This window comes from Prionailurus bengalensis, chromosome C1 (genome assembly GCF_016509475.1).
Source record: "Prionailurus bengalensis isolate Pbe53 chromosome C1, Fcat_Pben_1.1_paternal_pri, whole genome shotgun sequence".
Lineage (NCBI taxonomy): Eukaryota > Metazoa > Chordata > Mammalia > Carnivora > Felidae > Prionailurus > Prionailurus bengalensis.
In genome coordinates, this window is record NC_057345.1 from 215,431,463 (window position 1) to 215,452,554 (window position 21,092).

Consider the following 21,092-nt stretch of genomic DNA (forward strand, 5'->3'; position numbering starts at 1 on the left):
ATGGGTGGATGTTAGACAGGGCCAGACAGGGCCCTGCCTCCAGAAGCAGTTGGCGGAGGTCACAAAGACACTGGAGAGAGGCTGCTAAGCCCCCAGCTCAGCATACTGTCTGCCCCCCCCAAGAAACAGCCACAGCTGAGTGTCACCACTCCCCTAGGCATGACTGACCAGCACTGCCCCCAGTGTCCAGGGCCCCTACCCAGCCCCCAGCCCTACCGCTCGCTAATTGCAGAGAATTCCAGCCTGGGATCTTTGCCTCATGTCCTTGGGCTCCCGCCCAGCAGCCAGTCCTTGTCCCCACCCCCTTGTCACCTGCCTTGGGTTTTCTACCCAGCAGTCATGCCCAGAGGTGTCAGATTGCGTTTCCGGCCGCCTCTTCCCTTCACACTCCCCCCCTCCCAACCCAGCACCTGTCCCCTCTCCTACCCACCCACATTCCCCAGCCCTGTAGACTGGAGGGGCCACCACAAGACCTAGTCAGAGGGACAGGATGGAGGGGCCGGTGTTCACGCTGGGGCTGCTGGCTGCCCTGGTCGTGCGTGGTAAGAGTGGGCATCACCCTGCCCTGAAGGGTCCCTCAGGACTTGCACCCAGGCTCCCTGCTGCATGGTCCCCTCCTACTCCTCCCCTGCATCAGGCCCAGCTCCCACCCCAACTCCGGAGGGGGTTGACCGCCAGGACCCCTTCCTGGGGAGTGGTTGGGTCCCCCCAGCTCGGCCCAGCCCCATGGCCTGGCAGGATTTCACGGCAGCCCCCTTCCCGGTCCCCCCTCCCAGCACCCCATCCCTCTTCCTGTCCCTCCCCAGGCAGCTGGGGCCTGAACGAGGAGGAGCGGCTGATTCGGCACCTGTTTGAAGAGAAGGGCTACAACAAGGAGCTCCGGCCTGTGGCTCACAAAGATGAGAGCGTGGAGGTCTCGCTGGCCCTCACACTCTCCAATCTCATCTCTCTGGTGAGAGGCCCCTCTGTGGCTGGGCTGGGGACCCGAGGGCGGGGACAGCTTCCTGGAGGCCTGGCTGTCTCCTGGACTGGGATGGCCACGGAGGAAGCTCAAGGTCCCAGCCTGGCCCGTGGTAGCTCCTCTCCCGGGGAAGCATGCTCCAGCGTTCTCCAGGTTCACTGCTGCCCACAGGCCTCGAGCCGATGCCCCTGCCCCTCCAGCTTCAGCTCTGGGGTATCCCCCATATCAGACCCATGACACACTTCAGGGGTGTCCCCTCCCTGCTCCTTGGTCTGCCCAGCCCCTCCTGACTGTGCGTGCTTGGGCCAGGAGTCTGGTCAGGCCATTTGCCGTGGTTTCCTCCGGGGGGTGGCAGGAAGTAGCTGCCTGGTGAATGTGTGCAGGTGAGCAGTGCGGGCCCTAGGGGACAGTGCTCTTGTGTGATTACAGAAAGAAGTTGAGGAGACCCTCACCACTAACGTGTGGATTGAGCACGTAAGGAGACAACCCCACTCACAGCCGGGGGGGTGAGGGTGTAGGCCCCATGCTTCCTTCTGCTTAGGGATCTCCAGGAGGGGATCCTCCTGGCCTCCAGGAGGAGCTGGCTCCTACCCACAGGCCCAGCTGCCCTTCCCACCACCTTGTACAGCCACAAGCTCAGATGGAGACTTCCGGTGAATTGGGATTCTTTACCTATGGGAAGGTTGTCACGGTATTCTGATTTTATTAGAAAACACTCTTCTGCCATCCATCAGAAGTTCATAATATAGACGTAAGTCTTCTGTGTCCACAATGAAATATGCTCCCTTTGTTGTGCAGTGTACGTTCTACACAGCTGTAAGTGACGGACCTGAGTCCTAACTCTGCACCCACCTCCCCCAAACTTCTTTTGTCACAGTTCCCAGACCCTGTCCAGTGTTCCCCCAGGGAAGTGAGGAGAGCAGGGGGAGCCTGGACAACAGCAGAGCTGACTGCTGACATACCTTTCGGGTTCCAGGGCTGGACGGACCCCCGGCTGCAGTGGGATGCTGAAGAATTTGGAAATATCAGTGTCCTGCGCCTGCCCCCTGACATGCTGTGGCTCCCAGAGATTGTGCTGGAGAACAAGTTGAGCCACAACCCTCCCTGGCATCCCCTCGACCCTCCGCCTCCCCCAACTCTGCCAGCTCCCAGCTGGCTGGCATTCATGGTGGCCTCTGTCCTTGTCCCTCAGCAACGACGGCTCCTTCCAGATTTCCTACGCCTGCAACGTGCTCGTCTACCCTTCGGGCTACGTGTACTGGCTGCCGCCCGCCATCTTCCGCTCCTCTTGCCCCATCTCCGTCACCTACTTCCCCTTCGACTGGCAGAACTGCTCCCTCAAGTTCAGGTGCACCCACTTCTCCAGGCAGCCCTCACCCCCGGGCACCCTGCCAGGGGCTGAGAGAGGTGCTCGAGGCACCCTCAGTCCTGATTAGAGCTCCCCCAGACCCACAAGGGCGCCTCTGACCGCGAACCTCCTGTACTGGCCTTTCCGCCCTCAGTGGCCGCAGCCAGTGGCTGAGGACCACCCTCTCCCCGCTGCCCTCCCCAGTTCACTCAAGTACACGGCCAAGGAGATCACCCTGAGTCTGAAGCAGGAGGAGAAAGAGGGCCGCTCCTATCCTGTGGAGTGGATCATCATCGACCCTGAGGGTTTCACAGGTGCTGAGAGTAGCAGCTGGTGGGTGGGCAGGCCCCTCAGACGCACACCCGTGGGTGCGGTCACACCAACGCCTCCCCGCCAGAGATGCACGTGGGCACACACGTGTACACCTGGAACGTGGACATGCAGGCACACTGACGGGCGGGGAGACCCAGATGCGCAGACACATACCGACCCACAGAGAAACACACGCAGACGTACTTAGCGACGCAAATCTAGCACATTGAAAGGAAAGAAATCCCCAGGAGGGGATTGTGTCCCAAAGGCAGAGACAGACACTGGCCCCACCCTTCCTCTGCCCGGGCCAGAAGACCCTCCTGCGTCTGGACAGGGTCCCTAGGGATGGATGTAACTGACAAATGAGGGGGGTAGTTAGTCTTCTGTTCCCAGGAAGCCCAGAGGCGTGGTTGCGGCTTTAGCCACCGATCCTAATGTTGTGTATGCTGCCCCCTGCCAACGCCCCACACTCCTATCTATGACCGGGCTCAGGTCTTCTATGGGGCCCCCACCACACACCCCTGTTCATCAGAGAAAACCTATGTCACACCTGTCCCAAGGCGGCTACATCACCAGGGTTTGGGGGCGGGGGCATTGGTCTTACTCTCACCACGTCATTATCTCTAAGACTCCTTGTTTGAACCACACACAGCCTCAGCTTCTATATTTTCAAAACAAAAAAACCCCACACTCCCAAGGCAGAATTTCCCCCTTGCAGATTGAAACCTCCTTCCCAAGCCCCAGGGAAAGACGCCCACCATCAGAACCTAAACCCTCCTCTGTGCGCGCCCTCGGGCTGGCTCACTCCACCCAGACCCCCCACCCCACCCCCACCCCCGTCCTTCCCCGCCGCCCCCCCCAACCCGCCCCCTTGCCTGGCCTGACACCGAGGTGTCCTCCTGCCCTCCTCAGAGAACGGGGAGTGGGAGATAGTGCACCGGCCAGCCAGGATCAACGTGGACCCCGGTGTCCCGCTGGACAGTCCCGGCCACCAGGACGTCACCTTCTACCTCATCATCCGCCGCAAGCCCCTCTTCTACATCATCAACATCCTGGTGCCCTGCGTGCTCATCTCCTTCATGATCAACCTGGTCTTCTACCTGCCGGCTGACAGTGAGCCTGAGCCTGCCCCAGCCCCTCCTGTCCCCAAGGGCATCTGCGCATGGGCCTCCCCAGCCCTCCCCTCACCTCCTCCAGGAGCCACAACGGGGTCACCACTCCCGGGGCTCCCTGCCCAGGGTCCAGGCATGGGGGGGGTGGCCAGCCAAGGGGAGGGTTTTGTGACCATGTCCGATATCCCCAAATGCACAGTCCCTCTTGGACCCTGCTTCTGCTGCTCACAGCAGGCCTCCCCAGGACCCTAGGGAGAACCCCTAGACCGTCTCTCTGAACAGAAACAGGTCTGTCCCGGCCACCACGTGTGACCATGGGCCTGACACACAGAAGGCCGTCCACTTTGAACGAGTGGGTGGAAAACGGGATCTCCAGGAAGCCAGGCATGGAAGCGTGCAATCTACGCTCACCTGGTTCTAGAAGGACACGTGTAATCTTCGCTCACTTGGTTTCGGAATCGTTTCAAATGCTTACTGTAAGCAAGGCACAGTGAGCCCCAGGGACAAACGCAATCTAGCCCCTGCTGCTGGCAGAGACTGTAGAAGCCACAGAACTAGCACAGGCTGAGGGGCAGTGAAATGGGGGAAGCTTTCCTGGAAGAGGCGCTGCTTGAGCTGGAGGTGGGTTGGTGGGCACCCTGCAGAGAGAGAAGGGGCCCCGGGGCAGGGCTGGGGACCTGTGACCACAGTGGCCACGGCCCCACATGCTCAGGACCTCAGGTGGGAAGAGCTGGGCAGTGCCCGGCTGGGGTCTCTGAATGGAGGACTAGGAGCTAGGGTATCATTGGTGCTATGAGGATGTCCCGGAGCTTTCTGTACGGGGTGGGACACACAGATCTGTGATTTGGGAGGGCTGCGTGGCAGGGAGCTGGCCAACTGTGATGGCCGGTGTCCGCTGAGCGCTTGCCCAGCGCCTGGCAGAGTGAGGAGCGTTTCACGCTCTCTCACTTTGTCCTCACGACATTTAGCAGTTGAGACAACTGAGGCACAGAGAGGTTAGGCTACTTGCCGAAGGTCACCCAGCCAGTAAGTGGAAGAGCTAGGTGCCCTAGCTCCAAAGCCCATGGTGTCGATCAAGGTACCGTGGCATCGCGAATGGTGGTGAGGGGGCCACAGTGGGACCCGCTGGGGTCAAGACCAGAGGTAGCAGCTAAGTCCGGGCTCCCCCAGGTGGCGAGAAGACGTCGATGGCCATCTCGGTGCTCCTGGCCCAGTCGGTCTTCCTGCTGCTCATCTCCAAGCGGCTGCCCGCCACGTCCATGGCCATCCCCCTCATCGGCAAGTGAGTGATGGCTATGCCACGCCACGCTTCACCCACCCCGCCCTACCCCTCGCCCTCCCCCGCCCCAACACGCCCAGCACGCCTCGCCCTGCCCCGTGGGCTCCAGGCTGAGTGTGTGCCTACAGGTTCCTGCTCTTCGGCATGGTGCTGGTGACCATGGTCGTGGTGATCTGTGTCATCGTGCTCAACATCCACTTTCGCACACCCAGCACCCACGTGCTGTCTGAGGGGGTCAAGAAGGTGAGGGGCCTAGGCCAAACGCTGGAAGTTGTCTGGCCGTCCCTCTCCAGGAGAGCGTGCTCACACAGGGGAGTGCCACCCAGCCGTGCAGAAGCGCCATGTGCTGCCACCCACGCGGCGTGGACGGCTCTCCTAGCACACGGGGGCTTGGAAGGAGCCGGACACTAAAGAGCACAGGCCGCACAGTTTTCTCTCCCGAAAGTTCAAGGTCAGGCAACAGCCAGCCGTCAGTGATAGAAATCAGGATGGTGGTTACCCCTGGGGGTGGGTAGGAAGTGACGGCAGGAGCCACTGAGGGAACCCTTGGAACGGTGTTGGGTTGATATCTCACCTGGGTGGCGTTTATGCAGTTGAATGCATCTGTAAAACTCCATCTGGCTCTACACTTAAGATTTGCTCAGTCTGCTGGATGTGTTACACCCTGATTATTTTTTTTTAATTTTTTTTTTAATGTTTATTTATTTTTGAGACAGAGAGAGAGCATGAATGGGGGAGGGTCAGAGAGAGGGGGAGACACAGAATCCGAAACAGGCTCCAGGCTCTGAGCTGTCAGCACAGAGCCCGACACGGGGCTCGAACTCACAGACCATGAGATCATGACCTGAGCTGAAGTTGGACGCTTAACCGACTGAGCCACCCAGGCGCCCCTACACCCTGATTTAAAAAAAAGAAGGTGAGGGGGATGCCTGAGTGGCTCAGTCGGTTGAGCGCCAACTTCAGCTCAGGTCATGATCTCACGGTTCGTGGGTTCAAGCCCCGTGTCGGGCTCTGTGCTGACAGCTCAGAGCCTGGAGCCTGCTTTGGATTCTGTGTCTCCCTGTCTCTTGCCCCTCCCTCGCTCATGCTCCGTCTGTCTCTCAAAAATAAAATAAAAATTTTTTAATTAAAAAAAAAAAGGTGAGGAATGTGGGGGCAGCGTACCCAGGAGGGGGCTGTCCTTGCCTCTCAGCCGCTGCAGGGCCACTAGCTGTTCTGGGATGTGAAGGTGCCTTAGCAACTTGCTTGATCTTTACCATTTGAAGAAGAGAGCTCAGCAGTCGGGGCATTTTTCTTACTTTTTTGTTGTTCATATATCATTCATTTTCAACAAATGAGTTGTGCTTTGTGCTGTGAGTAATGGGGAGAGTTGGAAGCAACCTAAGTGTCCATCAGCGGGGGATCGGGAAAATGGATGACAGCGTCAGACTCGGGAGTACTCTGTGGCAGCCGGGCAGAGGGTCACAGGCGCTTGGGTGTGTGAAGGTGACCCATGTCTGTCAAATACCTTTCCTGTGCCCCCCTGACCTGCCGCAGCTCTTCCTGGAGACCCTGCCCAAACTCCTACACATGTCCCGCCCGGCAGAGGATGGGCCCAGCCCGGGGGCTCTCGTCCGGAGAAGCAGTTCCCTGGGCTACATCTCCAAGGCCGAGGAGTACTTCTTGCTCAAGTCCCGAAGTGACCTCATGTTTGAGAAGCAGTCGGAGCGGCACGGGCTGGCCTGGCGCCTCACCACCGCACGTGGGTCCCCGTGTGGCCTGGGACTTTGGCCCGTCCGTGGGAGGTGGGCTGGGGCCAGGACTCATGCCCTCCTCTGGCCTGGTATCCACAGGCCGGCCCCCAGCAGGCTCTGAGCAAGCCCAGCAGGAGCTCTTCAGTCAGCTGAAGCCAGCCGTGGATGGGGCCAACTTCATCGTCAACCACATGAGGGACCAGAACAATTACAATGAGGTGAGTAGTCACAGGCCTGCCACACATCGGGTGTATCCTGTCTTAAGGGGGCTCGGTTCCACGTGAGACACGAACCCACCTAGATGAAGGAGTTCACAGTGGGTGCAGACTCCAGGCACCCTGGGAGGGACAGCCCCCGCCTAGAACCCCAGAGCAGCACGCTGGGCCAGGAACACAGCTCCCTTAGGGTCCCTTCTTTGTCCGGGCTGCCAACCATTTTCTGTCCCTGCTCAACCCCAAGTCTGATACTCCAGACATACTCAGACATTTCAAAGGCAGACTTAGGTGGTTGTTCAGCATCACACAACTTTTCAAACTTCTCTCTTGAGAAAGGGGCACCATTTTCCAGTTCATGTAGGGGCTAGCTGGGAGGGGTGAAGAGGGAGGAGAGGGGACGATTTACCGTCCTTAGCCCCCTGAGAGAGACTCCAGGCACCCCAGCTCCTCTTCAGCCCCTGGAGCCCTCCAGTGGGGTGTGGAGGGACAGACAGAGGCCTTGACTTCAGGGGGGCCTGGGCCCTGCTGGGGACACATCAGCACATCCCATCCACCGCAAGCCTGAGGCAAGCCCCGCAGATACACCGAGGCCATGCCTCCGTCACCGGCCCCAGCTTGGGCTGTGGGTCTGTGGTTTGAGGCCCTTCCTCACCCCCCACTGTCTCCGTCTCCCTGCCCCCAGGAAAAGGACTGCTGGAACCGAGTGGCCCGCACAGTGGACCGACTCTGCCTGTTTGTGGTGACGCCCATCATGGTGGTGGGCACGGCCTGGATCTTCCTGCAGGGCGCCTACAACCAGCCCCCACCTCAGCCCTTCCCCGGGGACCCCTTCTCCTACCATGAGAAAGATAAGCGCTTCGCCTAGGGTAGGCCTGCTCTGCCCTGCTGGCCCAACTCCCAGGGAGCTTCGGGTTTGGGGCGGGTGTAGTCATGTGGACAGGGATGTCTGAGAGAGGACAAGCCCTTCCTGGGAAGGCCAACTTCTGGCCCTGAGACTCGAGGCCAGCTGGTTCTGCAGGGCTGGGGCCGGAAGAGCTGGGCTTTCCTGAGATTAAGGAAGGGAGAGAGACGCCCCACTCCTCGACCACGGTCCTCTGTAGCTGAAGACAGGAGCTGCCGAGGAGGTCTGAGAGTGGACATCAGCTGGCGGTCAGGGCAGGACAATTTGGCGGGGGGGGGAAGGGGGCTGGCTCAGGGGCCAGGGAGGATGCCACTCAGGCCAGCCTTTTAGGACCCCTCTGTGAGGAGTCAGAAGGCAGAGGCCACTTCTTGCCTCCCGTCCCCCGGGTGAGGCTAGAGCAGGTGGGATCCTGTGCCTTCACTTCCCTGCTCCCTAGCCACCCTCCTCTCAACTACCCCTCAGTCTTCAGCTTCTGAAGCCCCACCTGGAGCTGAGGTGGGGACACCTCCCTCTCCAGGGCTCCTAAGGAAGGAGGCTTTCAGCAGGGGTGGGGGCACCAGAGTTGCAAAATGGCCTTCCCTAGCCCTTTCTGCCTTGGTGATGCTGTCTGGGTCCCTCAGGGAAGCCGAGGACCAGGACACTTCCACCCGGAAGTGTTGGGCTCAGCACCCACAAAGACCAGAGGTCAGCTTATCAACCTCAGGTCATATGCGCAATCCTAGAGCCCCAGAACTCAGCCCTCCCCCAAGGAACGTGTCCCCTCTTGGACACCTATTCTCCACCCCAAAGTAGGGCTTCCATACAATATTCGGAACATACGTTTACCAAAAAAATTAGTCATCGTGTATCTGAAATCAAACTTAACTGGGAATCCTGTCTTTTTATTTGCTAAATTTGGCAACTCTACCCCAAAAGGAGCCCCCAACAATCCTGTCCCAAGGGCCAAAGGCTGAGGCTGCAGGTGCTGGCTGGGAGACATGCAAGCCTACCTCCAAGGCAGCCCCAGTGATCCCCACCTCCTGGTATCCACACCCTGTGTAGCCTCCCTCCACACTGAACCAGGCTTGGTCTGTGTGACCAACGGAACGAGGCAGAAGTGATGGTGCAGCACCTCTGAGATCAGGCTCTAAAAGACACTGTGGCACCTCCTTGGCTCCCCACCCCCATCACTCTTGCTGAAAGCAACTGAAAGTTGGATCTCTCATTCTAGGGAAGCAGCTGGTATGGTGAGCAGCCCTGTGGAGAGGCCCACACGGCAAGGAACTGAGGCTCTCTGCCTGCAGCCACATGAGTGACCTTGGAAGTGGATCCTCCAGCCCTGCTGGGCCTTCAGATGAGATCACAACCCTGGTGAACATCTTGGGCACAGCCAGTTCTTGAGCCAGAACCACCCAGCTAAGCTGCTCCTGGATTTCCGACCCTCAGAAACTGTGTGGGATAGTAAATGTTTGCTGTTTTAAGAGACAAAGTTTTGGGGTGCTTTGTTACACCAGCGGGGTGACCTTGGGTGAGCCACCCTCATCTATTAGCTGTTTTCTCGCCAACAAAATGTGTGTATCGTAAGTCCCGTCTGTGAGGGGCTGTGAAAATAGAATCTGCTAGTGGGCATAAAGGTACTTACACGTGTCCTACAAATGTAAGGGGTGGTTATTTAACTCATTCCTCAGTTGTGAGCCTGAGTCACAGGGGATGGGCCTGTGGTCTCCCACATCCAAGGCTGACAGGGAGTCTGTGGGCAGACTGGAGCAAACACAGAGGGCCCAACGAATCGTCTCCTGGATGGACACACCGAAGGTCTTCACAGATCAACCCGTCTCCCTCAGAGGGAGTTGGTGACCTCATTGGCCCAGGTATACATAAGGCGGGATTTTTTTGTCTGTCAAAGGAAATGAACAAAAGACAAACCACCTAGCGTCAAAACTGACCCTGGTTACTTCTGCCTTCCAATATGAACCGTGCACAGGTTCAAGGTACGAATCTTTAATTTTGTCCCTCTGGGTAGGGAAAGCGGCTTGGACTTACACCCATCAGGTGAGCAGGAAGTCCGAGACTTCCCTGGAATCGCCCTCTACGGGAGGGACCCCATCCAAGCCCCAAGAGGCCCTGAACCAGACCCCTCAGCCACTGTCCTTGCTTCTCTCTGCCACACGATGGCACTGTTGCCAACTGCCAGGTGAACCCCGGTTTCAGGCTCTGCTCAGGTGGCAGCGACCCTTCCGGAGAAACCACCCCAAATGCCACGCCCGACCAAGGGTGCCCCTTGCCCAGTTTCCCGGGGTCACAGAACGGCCCCCAATGGCACCCATTCCTCTAGCACTGCAGCCCCAGGGTGCCGTCTGCACCGGTCCCCTTTATAGGTGATATGGAAGTGATAGAGGTGATATAGCTCCTTCCTCCCCAGGAAGTCACACCCACAAGGGGCCAGCTTCCTGTGAAACCAAAGGGTGTCCCTACACAGTCTCCCCAGGCCAGCAAGGCTACTCACCCTCCTTCAAACAGTGATGAATCTGTTAGGGATGCACTGGGCTTCAAGGAACAGAAACCCGAAGAACTGTGGTTCAAAGAAATAAGGCTTCCTCTTCACGAGACAGTGGTTGGCTCGTTGGCTCGGCTGTCCCACAGAGCTCCCAGGGACCCCGGCTCTGTGCTTTCTGCCCCGTCCTCCCTCCTTGGCGTGTTGGCTTTGTCCTCATGTTGTCGCCCTGCTCACAAGCTCACTGCCGCAGATCCCCCATTCTCATCTGTGTTCGAGGCAGGAAAGGGGCCAGACATTCCTGACCCCTTTTATCAGGAAGCAAAAGCTCTCTCCGGAGCCCCTTAGCCGATTTCTACAGATGTCTCATGGGTCAAGATGTTATCACGTGGCCACCCCTTCCTCAAGGGAGACTGGGAGTTGAGCATTTCACTTTTCCAGCCTCCAGAATAGAAGGTGACAAAGGGGGAGTGGCTATGAGACACAAATGATGTCTACAGAAGATTTTTCTCTTAAAGTTGCCCCCCTTTAACCCCTTCAGGACAAAACCACCAGCTCCTCAGCTGACCCGCCCTCCTGAGAACACCAGAGAGACCTTACCTCTCTCCCACAGCAGAGAGAAGGTGAAAAAACAGGAGTTGAAATCTCTTCATACGTAGGGAGGCGGCATAATTCATACCAGAGGGAAGTCACGCTCCACAATCTTCCTTTTTCCTCCCCGACACTTGTAGAGAAGGGGAAAGGGAAAGTTGGAAATGTCGGAGCACCAGCCAGACCACCACTGCCTGGGGCAGAGGGTTTGGGAGGTGGTGAATAGGTGGTCCGTCACTTAGCAGGAGCCATGAATGGTCTTGCCTAAGTGTGGTCTTGGGGGAGGGGGAGCAGAGAGGGGAAGAGGTTCTGCTCTGCAAAATGGGTGAGGGACCCGAATCTGGGGAGGGACCCAAATCTGGGGCAAACTGGGGAGAAGGGGCACCTGGCTTTGTAATCTCCAGGGAAAGGGGGCTGCTACGCACCTAGATGCACATTGAGAGCAACGCTTAGGGGTGGGGCCCTAGAGCAGGACTGAACACAAGGACACAAGTAGATGACCAGGGAAGGCAGGTGCCACCACCACTGTCCCCCCGACCCCAGAATCCCGGTGAGGACAGACAGGAGGGATTTGTGGCTATGGAGGCTGGGGTCTGAGCCAACCTCACACACGGATCTCCAAGGACTGAAAGTAGCAGGCTGATTTCCAATGTACTGACACATTGGAAATGTGGAGAAATGCTGGAGACCTCATTTGTTTGTGGGGGAGGAGGTAGGTGGCACTTTTCCTCCAGCCCTCAGAGGCCTCCACCACCCTGTCCCCCAGGATGCCCAAGGGTGGGTAGCACTTAGTCGAAGCTGAGTTCTTTGTCTTGCAAACTTGCTGGGACGTCCTGACCTGTCTGCTTAGAATAGATGGTCAAACGACAGGTGGCCTGAGCCCATGGTCATGATCACAGCCAGCAGCAGGGACCCTTGCTCCTAAACTAGTCTCAGCCCCACCCTTTCCCTGACCTCAAACTACAAAGCCGATGGAGTGTGTTTTCTGGCCCTTCTGGGTCCCCTCATCTGACTCTCCGGGGGCCACAACCTTGATCTTGACTGCCTGCCTTACTGAACTCTGAGTCCTATGAGCCGCTCAGGCTTATCCCTGCCTCCTCGCAGTCCCCTGAGAGTCCCCTGCAGCCCACCTAGCCTTGTGCCTGCCACATGCTGGACACTCCCTTAGTCTGTGGATAATTTAATAAATACCGAGGCCACACTGAGGAGCCCCTATTCAGGGGCTGTTCTGTTCCCAAGAGCCCCAAGCTCCAGACCCTCCTCAGCCCTCCTTCCTCCAAAGCTTACCAGGCCTGTGTCCTGTGCCTCAGAGCCTGGGAGGGCCCTGAACTGCCTGAAGTTCAAGTTATCTGAAGGACCCTGAAGAACACCCTAATTTGCATTAAGGTATCCAAGCCCGGGGGACCTAGTGCATCTCCCTCTTAGGCTTGTCCCCAGTGTCCTGGCCCATTGGAGTAACCCATGAAGATGTTAGGCTAATGGGACAGGTTCATGGTCCTCAACCATGTCATGGCTCAGGTCCAAAACGCCCCTCTAAACCTCCCCAAATCCTGACCCGCCGGAGGGAGCAGAAGGAGGGAGCCCAATTTGAGGCGCTTCCTCGCACTCTGCCTCCCTCCCACACCTGTCCGTCCAAGGCTGTGTCTCCAGTCGCCCCACCCCCCCACCCCAGATGGAAGGACCATGGGCTGGGCCAACAGAGTCAGAGAGCGGGGATGGAGGCTGAGCCATCTCTGTTGGGGCAGATGGGGCCCCTCTGTCCCCTCCCCAGCCCAGGTAACCCGAGCCTGGCATTTTGTCCATCTTGGAACAGCTGACGCTGCTGTGGTCAGACAGCTGGTGGGGCCTAGCTGGCCTGGCCAGGCTGGCTGGGGTGGGAGCATGGGCTGTTACATGAGACCCAGAGTCCACATCTCTCTACCCTGAGCCGGAGAGCTGCTGTCCCAGCCGGCACTGTAGAGCTGCGGCACCATGTACAGGGGCCAGGGGCTGCCGCTCCTCCTGCCGCTGCTGGCTGTCTGCCTGGGTGTGGACCAGGGGCCCAGGAGCCTGGGGAGGCCTGGAGTAGAGATCTAAGGCCTCAGGGGATAGAGGGTCTGGAGGGCTATTGAGACCTGCCCTGCACCTCTAGTTCCCTACCTCTCCACATCACACCCTCTTGTGACCCCCCCCCCAACTCTTTCTGCCCCAAAGCCCCTGCACCCGGGCTCACTGCTGTCCGTTGCAGGAGCTCAGGGCCGGAACCAGGAGGAGCGTCTGCTCGCGGACCTGATGCACAACTACGACCCCCACCTGCGGCCCGCGGAGCGCGATTCGGACGTGGTCAACGTCAGCCTGAAACTCACCCTCACCAACCTCATCTCCCTGGTGAGCCACAGGCTTGTAGGACGGCAGGGGAGGCGGAGGCCCAGTGCACCTGGCCCCAAGGACGCCACAGGGGAGAGGCTGGGGAGCTAGAAAACTCCGGTGAAGGATGCCCAAGAGGCTGGGGTCCTGTAGCGCCCAATGGGGGTCTGTAGGGACTAACATCCAGAGACGGCAAGCAATGGGGGCTCAACCCTCTGTTCTGAACCCCCAGAATGAGCGAGAGGAGGCCCTCACCACCAATGTGTGGATAGAGATGGTAAGAGGCCCCCCTGAAGTCCTGTACCCTGGATCAGGCCCCCTCCCTGGGGTCCCAAGGCCCTTGGAGCTGCCTGTCTTCTCCCACCCCCTCCCCGCCTCTTCTGGGGAGGGGCGACTCCGCGGAGAGCAGGGGTCTGGCAACCCCGCTCGCCCTGCAGCAGTGGTGTGACTATCGCCTGCGCTGGGATCCGCAAGACTACGAAGGCCTGTGGGTGCTGAGGGTGCCGTCCACCATGGTGTGGCGGCCGGATGTCGTGCTGGAGAACAAGTGAGGAGGAGTGCGGGCAGGGGTGGGGGGACAAAACGATACAAAGGCAGGGCCCGGTAGGACAAGGGGGGCTCTGGGGAAAGGTGCAGACCGGGCCCCCTTTTCCGGGGCCAGGAAATACTGGATGCGGCAGGTGCTGCCGAGGGTAGGGCCTGGCCAGCAGACCTGACTCTCGACCTGGCTCACTCCATCTCCTCTGGGCTCAGTCGTCTGCTGGGCTGCGGCCCTCCCTCCAACGTGGGGGTGAGGGTGGCTCCCATAGAAGCTGTGGTGATTAGGAGGTGGGATGATGAGGCCTGAAGGTGGGTGCCGCAGGGAGGTAGTGGACCCTGCGCCCGGGAGGGGCTGGTGTCCCCAGGCCCCATCCACGCAGGACGCGGGCAGGCCTGGGGTGTGGGACTTGGCCGAGCCGGGGCCGGGGACGTGAGCCCCCAGCCCCGGGGCCTGGCCTGTGCGCAGCGTGGACGGCGTGTTCGAGGTGGCCCTCTACTGCAACGTGCTGGTGTCTCCTGACGGATGTGTCTACTGGCTGCCGCCCGCCATCTTCCGCTCCTCCTGCCCCGTCTCTGTCACCTACTTCCCCTTCGACTGGCAGAACTGCTCCCTCGTCTTCCAGTGAGGCCATTTACCGGGGGTGTGGGTGCAGACCTGGAGAGCTGCCCTAAGAGGAACCTGGCTGGGGAGGGGGTTGGACGCGAGGCTTCTCGCCAGGGGTGCAGCTCCCTCTCTCTGGGGCCTCTATGCCCATCTCAGGCCCAGACACCTGCAGGTGCCCACGTCCCTCCCGGCTAAGCCGCAGTCCCCTCGCTCATCCTCCTTTGCTGCCTCAGTTTCCCTGCCTGTGCCCCAAGGGAGGAGTTAATGACTGGGGTGGGTGGGCAAGAAGGCATACACCTGCCCGCGAGGTACCAGCATGCACACACGAGCGCCACCCACACGAGACGCTACACCCTACTCCCCATGGAGAGGTGGAGGCGCTCTCACTTTCCTCTTCCAGAAATGGGGGGAAGGAGGTCTGTGTGAGTGGGTTCCCACGCTTTAGAGAAGCAGTCTTTTCACAAGGAGACCCTCGGTAACAAACAGACCTGAGAGGTACAGACTGTGTTTTCTATGTGCTAACCATTGGCCCTTCCTGCCCTGGAGGCAGTGAAAGGGAGGAACAGAGTGGCCTTGGGCTCTTAACATCCATGACGCACACTGAGCTGCAGCCTCCTGGCCCTTCAACAAAAACTTCTCTGACCTCCAGGGAGCCCGGGTCCCCTTCGTGCCCCCCATCTCATGGCCAGGGCTCTGTGGAGGGCTCAGAAATTCCTAGCTGTACTTTTTGAAGCAAGACCGCCCACGGTTGCCCCCAGATGACTGTGTACGTGACCTCGTAGGTGGATCTATACGCCCTCAAATGTGACCCCCTTCCCAGGTCCCAGACCTACAGCACCAATGAGATCAATTTGCAGCTCAGCCAGGAAGATGGTCAGACCATAGAGTGGATTTTCATCGATCCTGAGGCCTTCACGGGTAACCTCTTCCCAGGGCCCCAGCCGCACCTGACCTCCAGGGCAGGGCCAGGCTCGGTTCAGACCCCCTCCCATGTAACTCAAGATGAAGGCTAAGCTAAACCACACAAACTAGATTTTTAAAGACCCAGCAGAGTTCTGATTTCCCCATGATAATGTCTCCGGTTTTGGTGGGAGGAGGATCAGATATCCAATCTCCCTTTGCTGCTTCCATCCCTCGGTGGCACTGCTTTGGGCCCCGGCTGGCCGCCCACAGCTGGGTCACAGGGGCTGCGGGGATCTGCCCAGCCTGTGCTCCCGGGGCTCACTCTGGCCCGCTGCCCACAGAGAACGGGGAGTGGGCCATCCGGCACCGGCCGGCCAAGATGCTGCTGGATGTGGAGGCACCCGCCGAGGAGGCGGGCCACCAGAAGGTGGTCTTCTACCTGCTCATCCAGCGCAAGCCCCTCTTCTACATCATCAACATCATCGCGCCCTGTGTGCTCATCTCCTCGGTCGCCATTCTCATCTACTTCCTTCCTGCCAAGGGTACCTGGAGCCCGTGGGAGGGGAGCCACGGCCCCGGCCGGCAGCACAGGGGCTAGCTGGGAGGGCACAGTGGCACCACCCACGAGACCACCTGTCCCGGGGACAGGAATGGGGTGGGGGAGGAGCCCCATGGCAGGGAACTTGAGATCTGCTCTGAGGGTCTCTCGGTTACGGGCAGCGGGGGGCCAGAAGTGTACCGTCGCCATCAACGTGCTCCTGGCCCAGACCGTCTTCCTCTTCCTTGTGGCCAAGAAGGTGCCCGAGACCTCCCAGGCAGTGCCACTTATCAGCAAGTAAGGCTGGCCCTCACGCCTACCACCCCCTCCCGCCCTCCCCTTCCTGGAACTCGGGGCACTACCCTTCTGCCACTCCCACCCTCCCATCCTCAATGCCAACCCCTCACCCTAAGAGATCTGGGGGAATCAGCTGCTAAGGGTGGGGTGCGTCTGGAGATGGAGTCAGTGCCAGCGGGCCAGCCCCACCTCCTGCCTACCTGACCCTGGCAGGTACCTGACCTTCCTCCTGGTGGTGACCATCCTCATTGTTGTGAATGCCGTGGTCGTGCTCAACGTGTCTTTGCGGTCCCCCCACACACACTCCATGGCCCGCAGGGTCCGAAAGGCAAGGCCCCGCTCTGCCCACTCCAGCATCCTCCAGTCCAGTCCACTCACATGCGTCTTCCTCTCCACCCCCTTGCCCTTGCCTACTCACCTGCCACATTCAGCAACGAACCTGCCCTGTGTGTATCTTGAAGCATGTGGATTTATCCAGACGGATTAATAATAATACTGAGTGCTTGCTTTGTGGCAGGTGCATCATACATACTAACTCATTTGATCTTCATAAAACTCCTAGAGGTGGGTATTAGTGCCACCTCCGTTTTACAAATGAGGAAACGGAGACACAGAGAGGTTCATTAGCTCACCCAAGGTTGCATGGCTGGGAAGGAGAAGCAAGATTCTACCCAGGCCATCTGGCTCTACCCAGATGGCTCCAGGCCATCTGCAGCCCACCTGCAGCAGTCAGCTGGGACCCTTGTTGCAAATGCAGATTCCCAGGCCCGCCTCAGGCGTCCGGGGCTGGAACAGCAAGGGTAGGGCCAGCCTGTGGCCTCGTGCAGGCTGTGCAGCAAGTACCCTGGTGATTCGAATGTGCACACAAGTTTGGGGACCTAGGCTCAGTGCCTGGCACAGAACAGCCAAGCTGTACCAGTGTCAAGCCACTGTCCCTAAGGTGCTGCCTCTGGGCCCCCGGTAGCTTGAGCCCTCCATGCCAACCTTCACTCTTTGCTCTGAAGCCCAGCCTGGCTGCCCGCACGTCCAGGTCTGCCGGCTACTAAGCTAAGCGCCCCAGAACATCCTCTCTCCAGGTGTTCCTGCGGCTCTTGCCCCAGCTGTTGCGGATGCACGTTCGCCCACTGGTCCCAGTGGCTGTGCAAGACACGGGGCGCCGGCTGCAGAATGGCTCCTCTCCGGGATGGTCAATCACAGCTGGGGAAGAGGCTGCTCTCTGCCTGCCTCGCAGTGAACTTCTCTTCCGGCAGCGGCAGCGCAACGGGCTGGTGAGGGCGGCGCTGGAGAAGCTAGGTGAGGCAGGAGGTATGACACTGGGGACACTCCGGTGCTCACTCTGGCCTGCTATCTGACGGGGAGGGCTATCTGTTGGCCAAGGCACCGGACACAGCAGGTGAGTGTTGGTAAGTGTCCAGCTGGGGAGAGAGACACTAGGGTCGCTCAGGAGAGGCTACCCTCTCAGACTATTTCTTCTCCACTCGATTCCCAAACCTTACCCTCTCTCAACAGAGAAAGGCCCGGAGCCAGGGCAGAGCCGGGAGTTGTGTGGCAGCCTGAAGCAGGCCGCCCCGGCCATCCAGGCCTGTGTGGAAGCCTGCAACCTCATTGCCCTTGCCCACCACCAGCAAAGTCACTTTGACAGTGTAAGGGGAACGGGGCACCCGGTGAGGGACTTGGACTTAAGATGGGGGCAAGATGAGCGGAGTGGCCATGGCAGGGCAGTGGGAAGGAAAAAGTGGAATGGGGACATCAGTGCCAGGGGCCTATGACAGAACACAGGTTAAGGCCTGGAAGTAGGTGAGAGGGACCCAAAGAAATGGAGAATAAGAGGCCTGCTGGCGGGCCAAGGACGGCACAGTGATCCAGGGCAGGCTGGGTGTTCCTGCCGGTCATCCCACACCTGCCTCCCGCCCTCAGGGGAGCGAGGAGTGGTTCTTGGTGGGCCGCGTGCTGGACCGTGTCTGCTTCCTGGCCATGCTCTCCCTTTTTGTCTGTGGCACCGCTGGCATCTTCCTCATGGCCCACTACAACCAGGTGCCCCCTCTTCCGTTCCCTGGAGACCCCCGCTCCTACCTGCCCTCGCCTGACTGAGCCAACCATCGGCCGCCGGCCACGTGGAGTCTGATTGGCTGTGTTCTTCAGTGGCTGAGATCATGAGCGTGCTCTTTGGGAAGTGCCCTTCATGGCCATGTGAGCCAACAGGCCCTGAGAAAAGCATGGGAAATAAAGAGACTGAGCTGGAGTCCTGGAGTGGTTGAGAACGGCTGTGGGCGGGGGTGTGCTGTTGGGATCAGCATCCGCGTGGCACTGGCTACCTAGTCCTGGCAATTCCCTCACTTCGGCAAAGCATTAGCCACTCCCATCATTTCTGAAGCCCCAAGGACTCTGTTTTTCACAATGTCCCCAGCTAGGCAAGGCCCCATCCCTCTAGGCCTAGGCCCCCTTTCCTCTTTACGAGTTCCCCACAGGTTCCTAAAGGAAGGAAGTCAAGAGAGATGTGAAGAGTAGCAGGCGATGTTCTCTCAAAAGAATGGCAGTAGCCCGCTCCCACTGGCATCTACCTCCCCTGTCTTCTGGGTGCTATGAGTACCCAACACCCACCTGCACCAGGGACCTTTCCATCCATACGCATTTTTTATCATTGATCACAAAAGATTTCAGAGTTAAGAGCTCTTCACATCATCATGGACAAGCAAGTCACTACTCCCCCCATGTTTCAGATGGGCAAATTGGGGCCCAGAGTAACAGGGGCTTCTCAGAACACTGGTGGCCAAATAAAGTTTGGAGTCCAGAATTCCCAACTCAGTTTTAGACGCTCCAAGGAGGATTCATTCCATGGCCTGGAGAACAGACCCCTCTTCCTTCTCTTCTCAAAGGCCAGGGCATTTGCACTGGTGTCCAAGGTTGGTTAAGACAAGGAAGAGCTAGGCAGAGAGGCTGGGAGGTAACAGGGAACTTCTGGGCTTTGCCTTCTGGAAGGAGACCCTGACCAGCCTCACTTGGCCCCATTTAGGAAACAAGATGGCCAGCTGAGGGCTTCCTGGGAGAGAGGCAAGGCCCTGCTTTGGAGAGTACAGCTCCGGCCAGAGTTCTGATTGTGATGAAACAACTTCATCTGTAAATTTGGGTACAGATTTCAGTTCCTATCTACCCTCATCAGAGGATCAAAGGTGCAGATCAAAGTGATTCAAAAATGTGAACATGCTACATGAAGACCTGACCATGGGACATTGTTGGGGGAGGGGAGAGGACCCCAGAAATAACCCCCCTCTCCCAAGTACAGGGTGCCCAAGTACAGGGTGGCTGGCTTTGGTGCTCAATCACCAGCAGGTTCATTCCATTAACTCCAGTGTAGGTGCATGCTGCCCCTATGTATTTGGAGTAGAGACTTAGATCCTGGAGGCAATTTGATGATGGTGGGCCCATCTGTGGTTCTCTTTAGCTCCTCGCACAAGTAAGCAAAATTAAAAATACTACACTTATTGAGGGTTGCTGTGTCTAGCGCCTGGCACTGATTATCCCGTCAGATCCACACGGCAACACGAAGAGGCAGGTACTGTAATACAGTATGGACAGTACAGAAGAGGAAACAGTCTCGGGAAGTTAAAACACAGTCCAGGATGGTGCAGCCGGCACAGGGCGTGGAGTCGGGATTTGTACGAAGCAGGCGGTTCGGAGCCCGCACAGTCAGCGACGCGGCTCTGCCTCTTCCTCCCAGCCGCCCGGGAGGGGGTCGGGACCCTCCCTCGGACGGAAACCGTTTCCTTGGAGCCACCGGGAAGGCGGGCAGGAGGGCGACAGGAACCCAGGTAGCGCTGAGGCCCGCAGCCCGCAGGGACCGCGAAGCCCCAGCCTCCGCGCAGCCGCCCAGGGCGGGCGTCCCGGGATACTTGTCCCACACGGGGCCAGCGCGCAGACGTTCCGCTGCGCCGTGCGCAGCCGGAAGTGACCGGGCCCTAAGCGGGAGGGGACCTGGCGGAGCGGAAGTCACTCCGTGAGGCAGTGGCGACGGCGGCGGTGAGAGGATGAACAACAAGTTCGACGCGTGAGTGGCGCGTGGCCGCCCCCCGGGGCCCCTTCCCCCAACCGTTCCCTGCGCCCGCCCCCACCGGGGCTGGAGGCGACAAAGCTCTCCGGCGCCGGCCTCCCTCCCGGGCTTGGGCTGCGGGCCTCCCCGGCCCAGGCGGCCAGCGGGGACGAAGAGGGGTCTGGGGAGGCGTGATGCAGGGGCCCCAGAGACTTCGGGGTCGTACGGACCGAGGGCGGAGCGCGGGGTCCCGGGGAGGAGGTGGCCGTACCGCCCGGAAGGAGACTTGTGGACGCCCCGCCCCGGTGGGTGCAGGTTGCCAGCGGCGTGGAAGGGCGGAGACCGCAGCGGTTTGGGTGTTTCCGCAGCCTGGCCTCCTTGCCTCTGAATCCAGCTTTCCACACACGCTCTAGCCTAGGAAGGTCACCTCGCTTCTCTGACTCAGTCCCCTCATCTGCAGAGTGGGGACGGTAACAGAGTCCGGGTCGCAGAGTTGTGACTACAGAGAGGTAATGTGGCTGTGGCGCCTAGTGGCTGCTCAGTTACGGAATTCTCCGTCTTCCTGAGGCTCCTTCCCACTTCCTTTCTCCTCCCCCTTTTCCCTTCTTCCAACACACTCACCAGGAGCTTCTGTTTTCTTGCCCAGCGAGCGTACTTGACATTGCCCCCTTCTCCCATTCCTGTATGTACCCTATCTGGTTCCTCGGTCCAGCATCAGACAATTGGAAATGCAAAAAGGACATGCAGAGTATTTTTGCATGTTTCCCCTCTAGCGATTTGTATCTTGAGGTAGTTCTTACCTCTCTTCCAGGCGTCTAGGAAATCTGTCTGAGCCCCAGAGACCTAGGTTTCCAGCCCCAGACCCGCCAGTTACCAGTTATTTGACAGTAGAAGAGTTACCCGGCCATTGTT

General features: G+C 59.1%; 3 protein-coding genes across 6 annotated transcripts in view; all 3 read left to right on the plus strand.

The window, feature by feature from the left end:
- The first annotated feature begins 5 nt into the window (after positions 1 to 5).
- On the plus strand, positions 6 to 9,496 carry CHRND (cholinergic receptor nicotinic delta subunit). Its single transcript, XM_043578175.1, has 13 exons — positions 6 to 542; positions 807 to 952; positions 1,391 to 1,435; positions 1,938 to 2,047; positions 2,154 to 2,309; positions 2,514 to 2,623; positions 3,534 to 3,734; positions 4,904 to 5,015; positions 5,141 to 5,255; positions 6,549 to 6,753; positions 6,845 to 6,963; positions 7,643 to 7,826; positions 9,072 to 9,496. Exons 1-12 carry the CDS (start codon positions 491 to 493, stop codon positions 7,823 to 7,825), a joined length of 1,554 nt encoding a protein of 517 aa, XP_043434110.1. The 5' UTR covers positions 6 to 490; the 3' UTR covers position 7,826; positions 9,072 to 9,496.
- Positions 9,497 to 12,721: 3,225 nt separating this feature from the next.
- Positions 12,722 to 18,395, plus strand: CHRNG (cholinergic receptor nicotinic gamma subunit). Its single transcript, XM_043578174.1, has 12 exons — positions 12,722 to 12,951; positions 13,153 to 13,292; positions 13,504 to 13,548; positions 13,709 to 13,818; positions 14,278 to 14,433; positions 15,236 to 15,333; positions 15,660 to 15,860; positions 16,039 to 16,153; positions 16,367 to 16,481; positions 17,230 to 17,446; positions 17,663 to 17,796; positions 18,071 to 18,395. Exons 1-12 carry the CDS (start codon positions 12,897 to 12,899, stop codon positions 18,242 to 18,244), a joined length of 1,560 nt encoding a protein of 519 aa, XP_043434109.1. The 5' UTR covers positions 12,722 to 12,896; the 3' UTR covers positions 18,245 to 18,395.
- A 1,672-nt stretch (positions 18,396 to 20,067) lies between these two features.
- Positions 20,068 to 21,092, plus strand: part of EIF4E2 (eukaryotic translation initiation factor 4E family member 2) — a 31,292-nt gene continuing 30,267 nt past the window's right edge. For all 4 annotated transcript variants that reach the window (XM_043578182.1, XM_043578181.1, XM_043578184.1 and 1 more), the window contains exon 1: positions 20,068 to 20,198. In XM_043578182.1, coding sequence (XP_043434117.1) covers positions 20,179 to 20,198 — 20 coding nt within the window. In that variant the 5' untranslated portion in view covers positions 20,068 to 20,178. The remainder of the gene's footprint in view (positions 20,199 to 21,092) is intronic.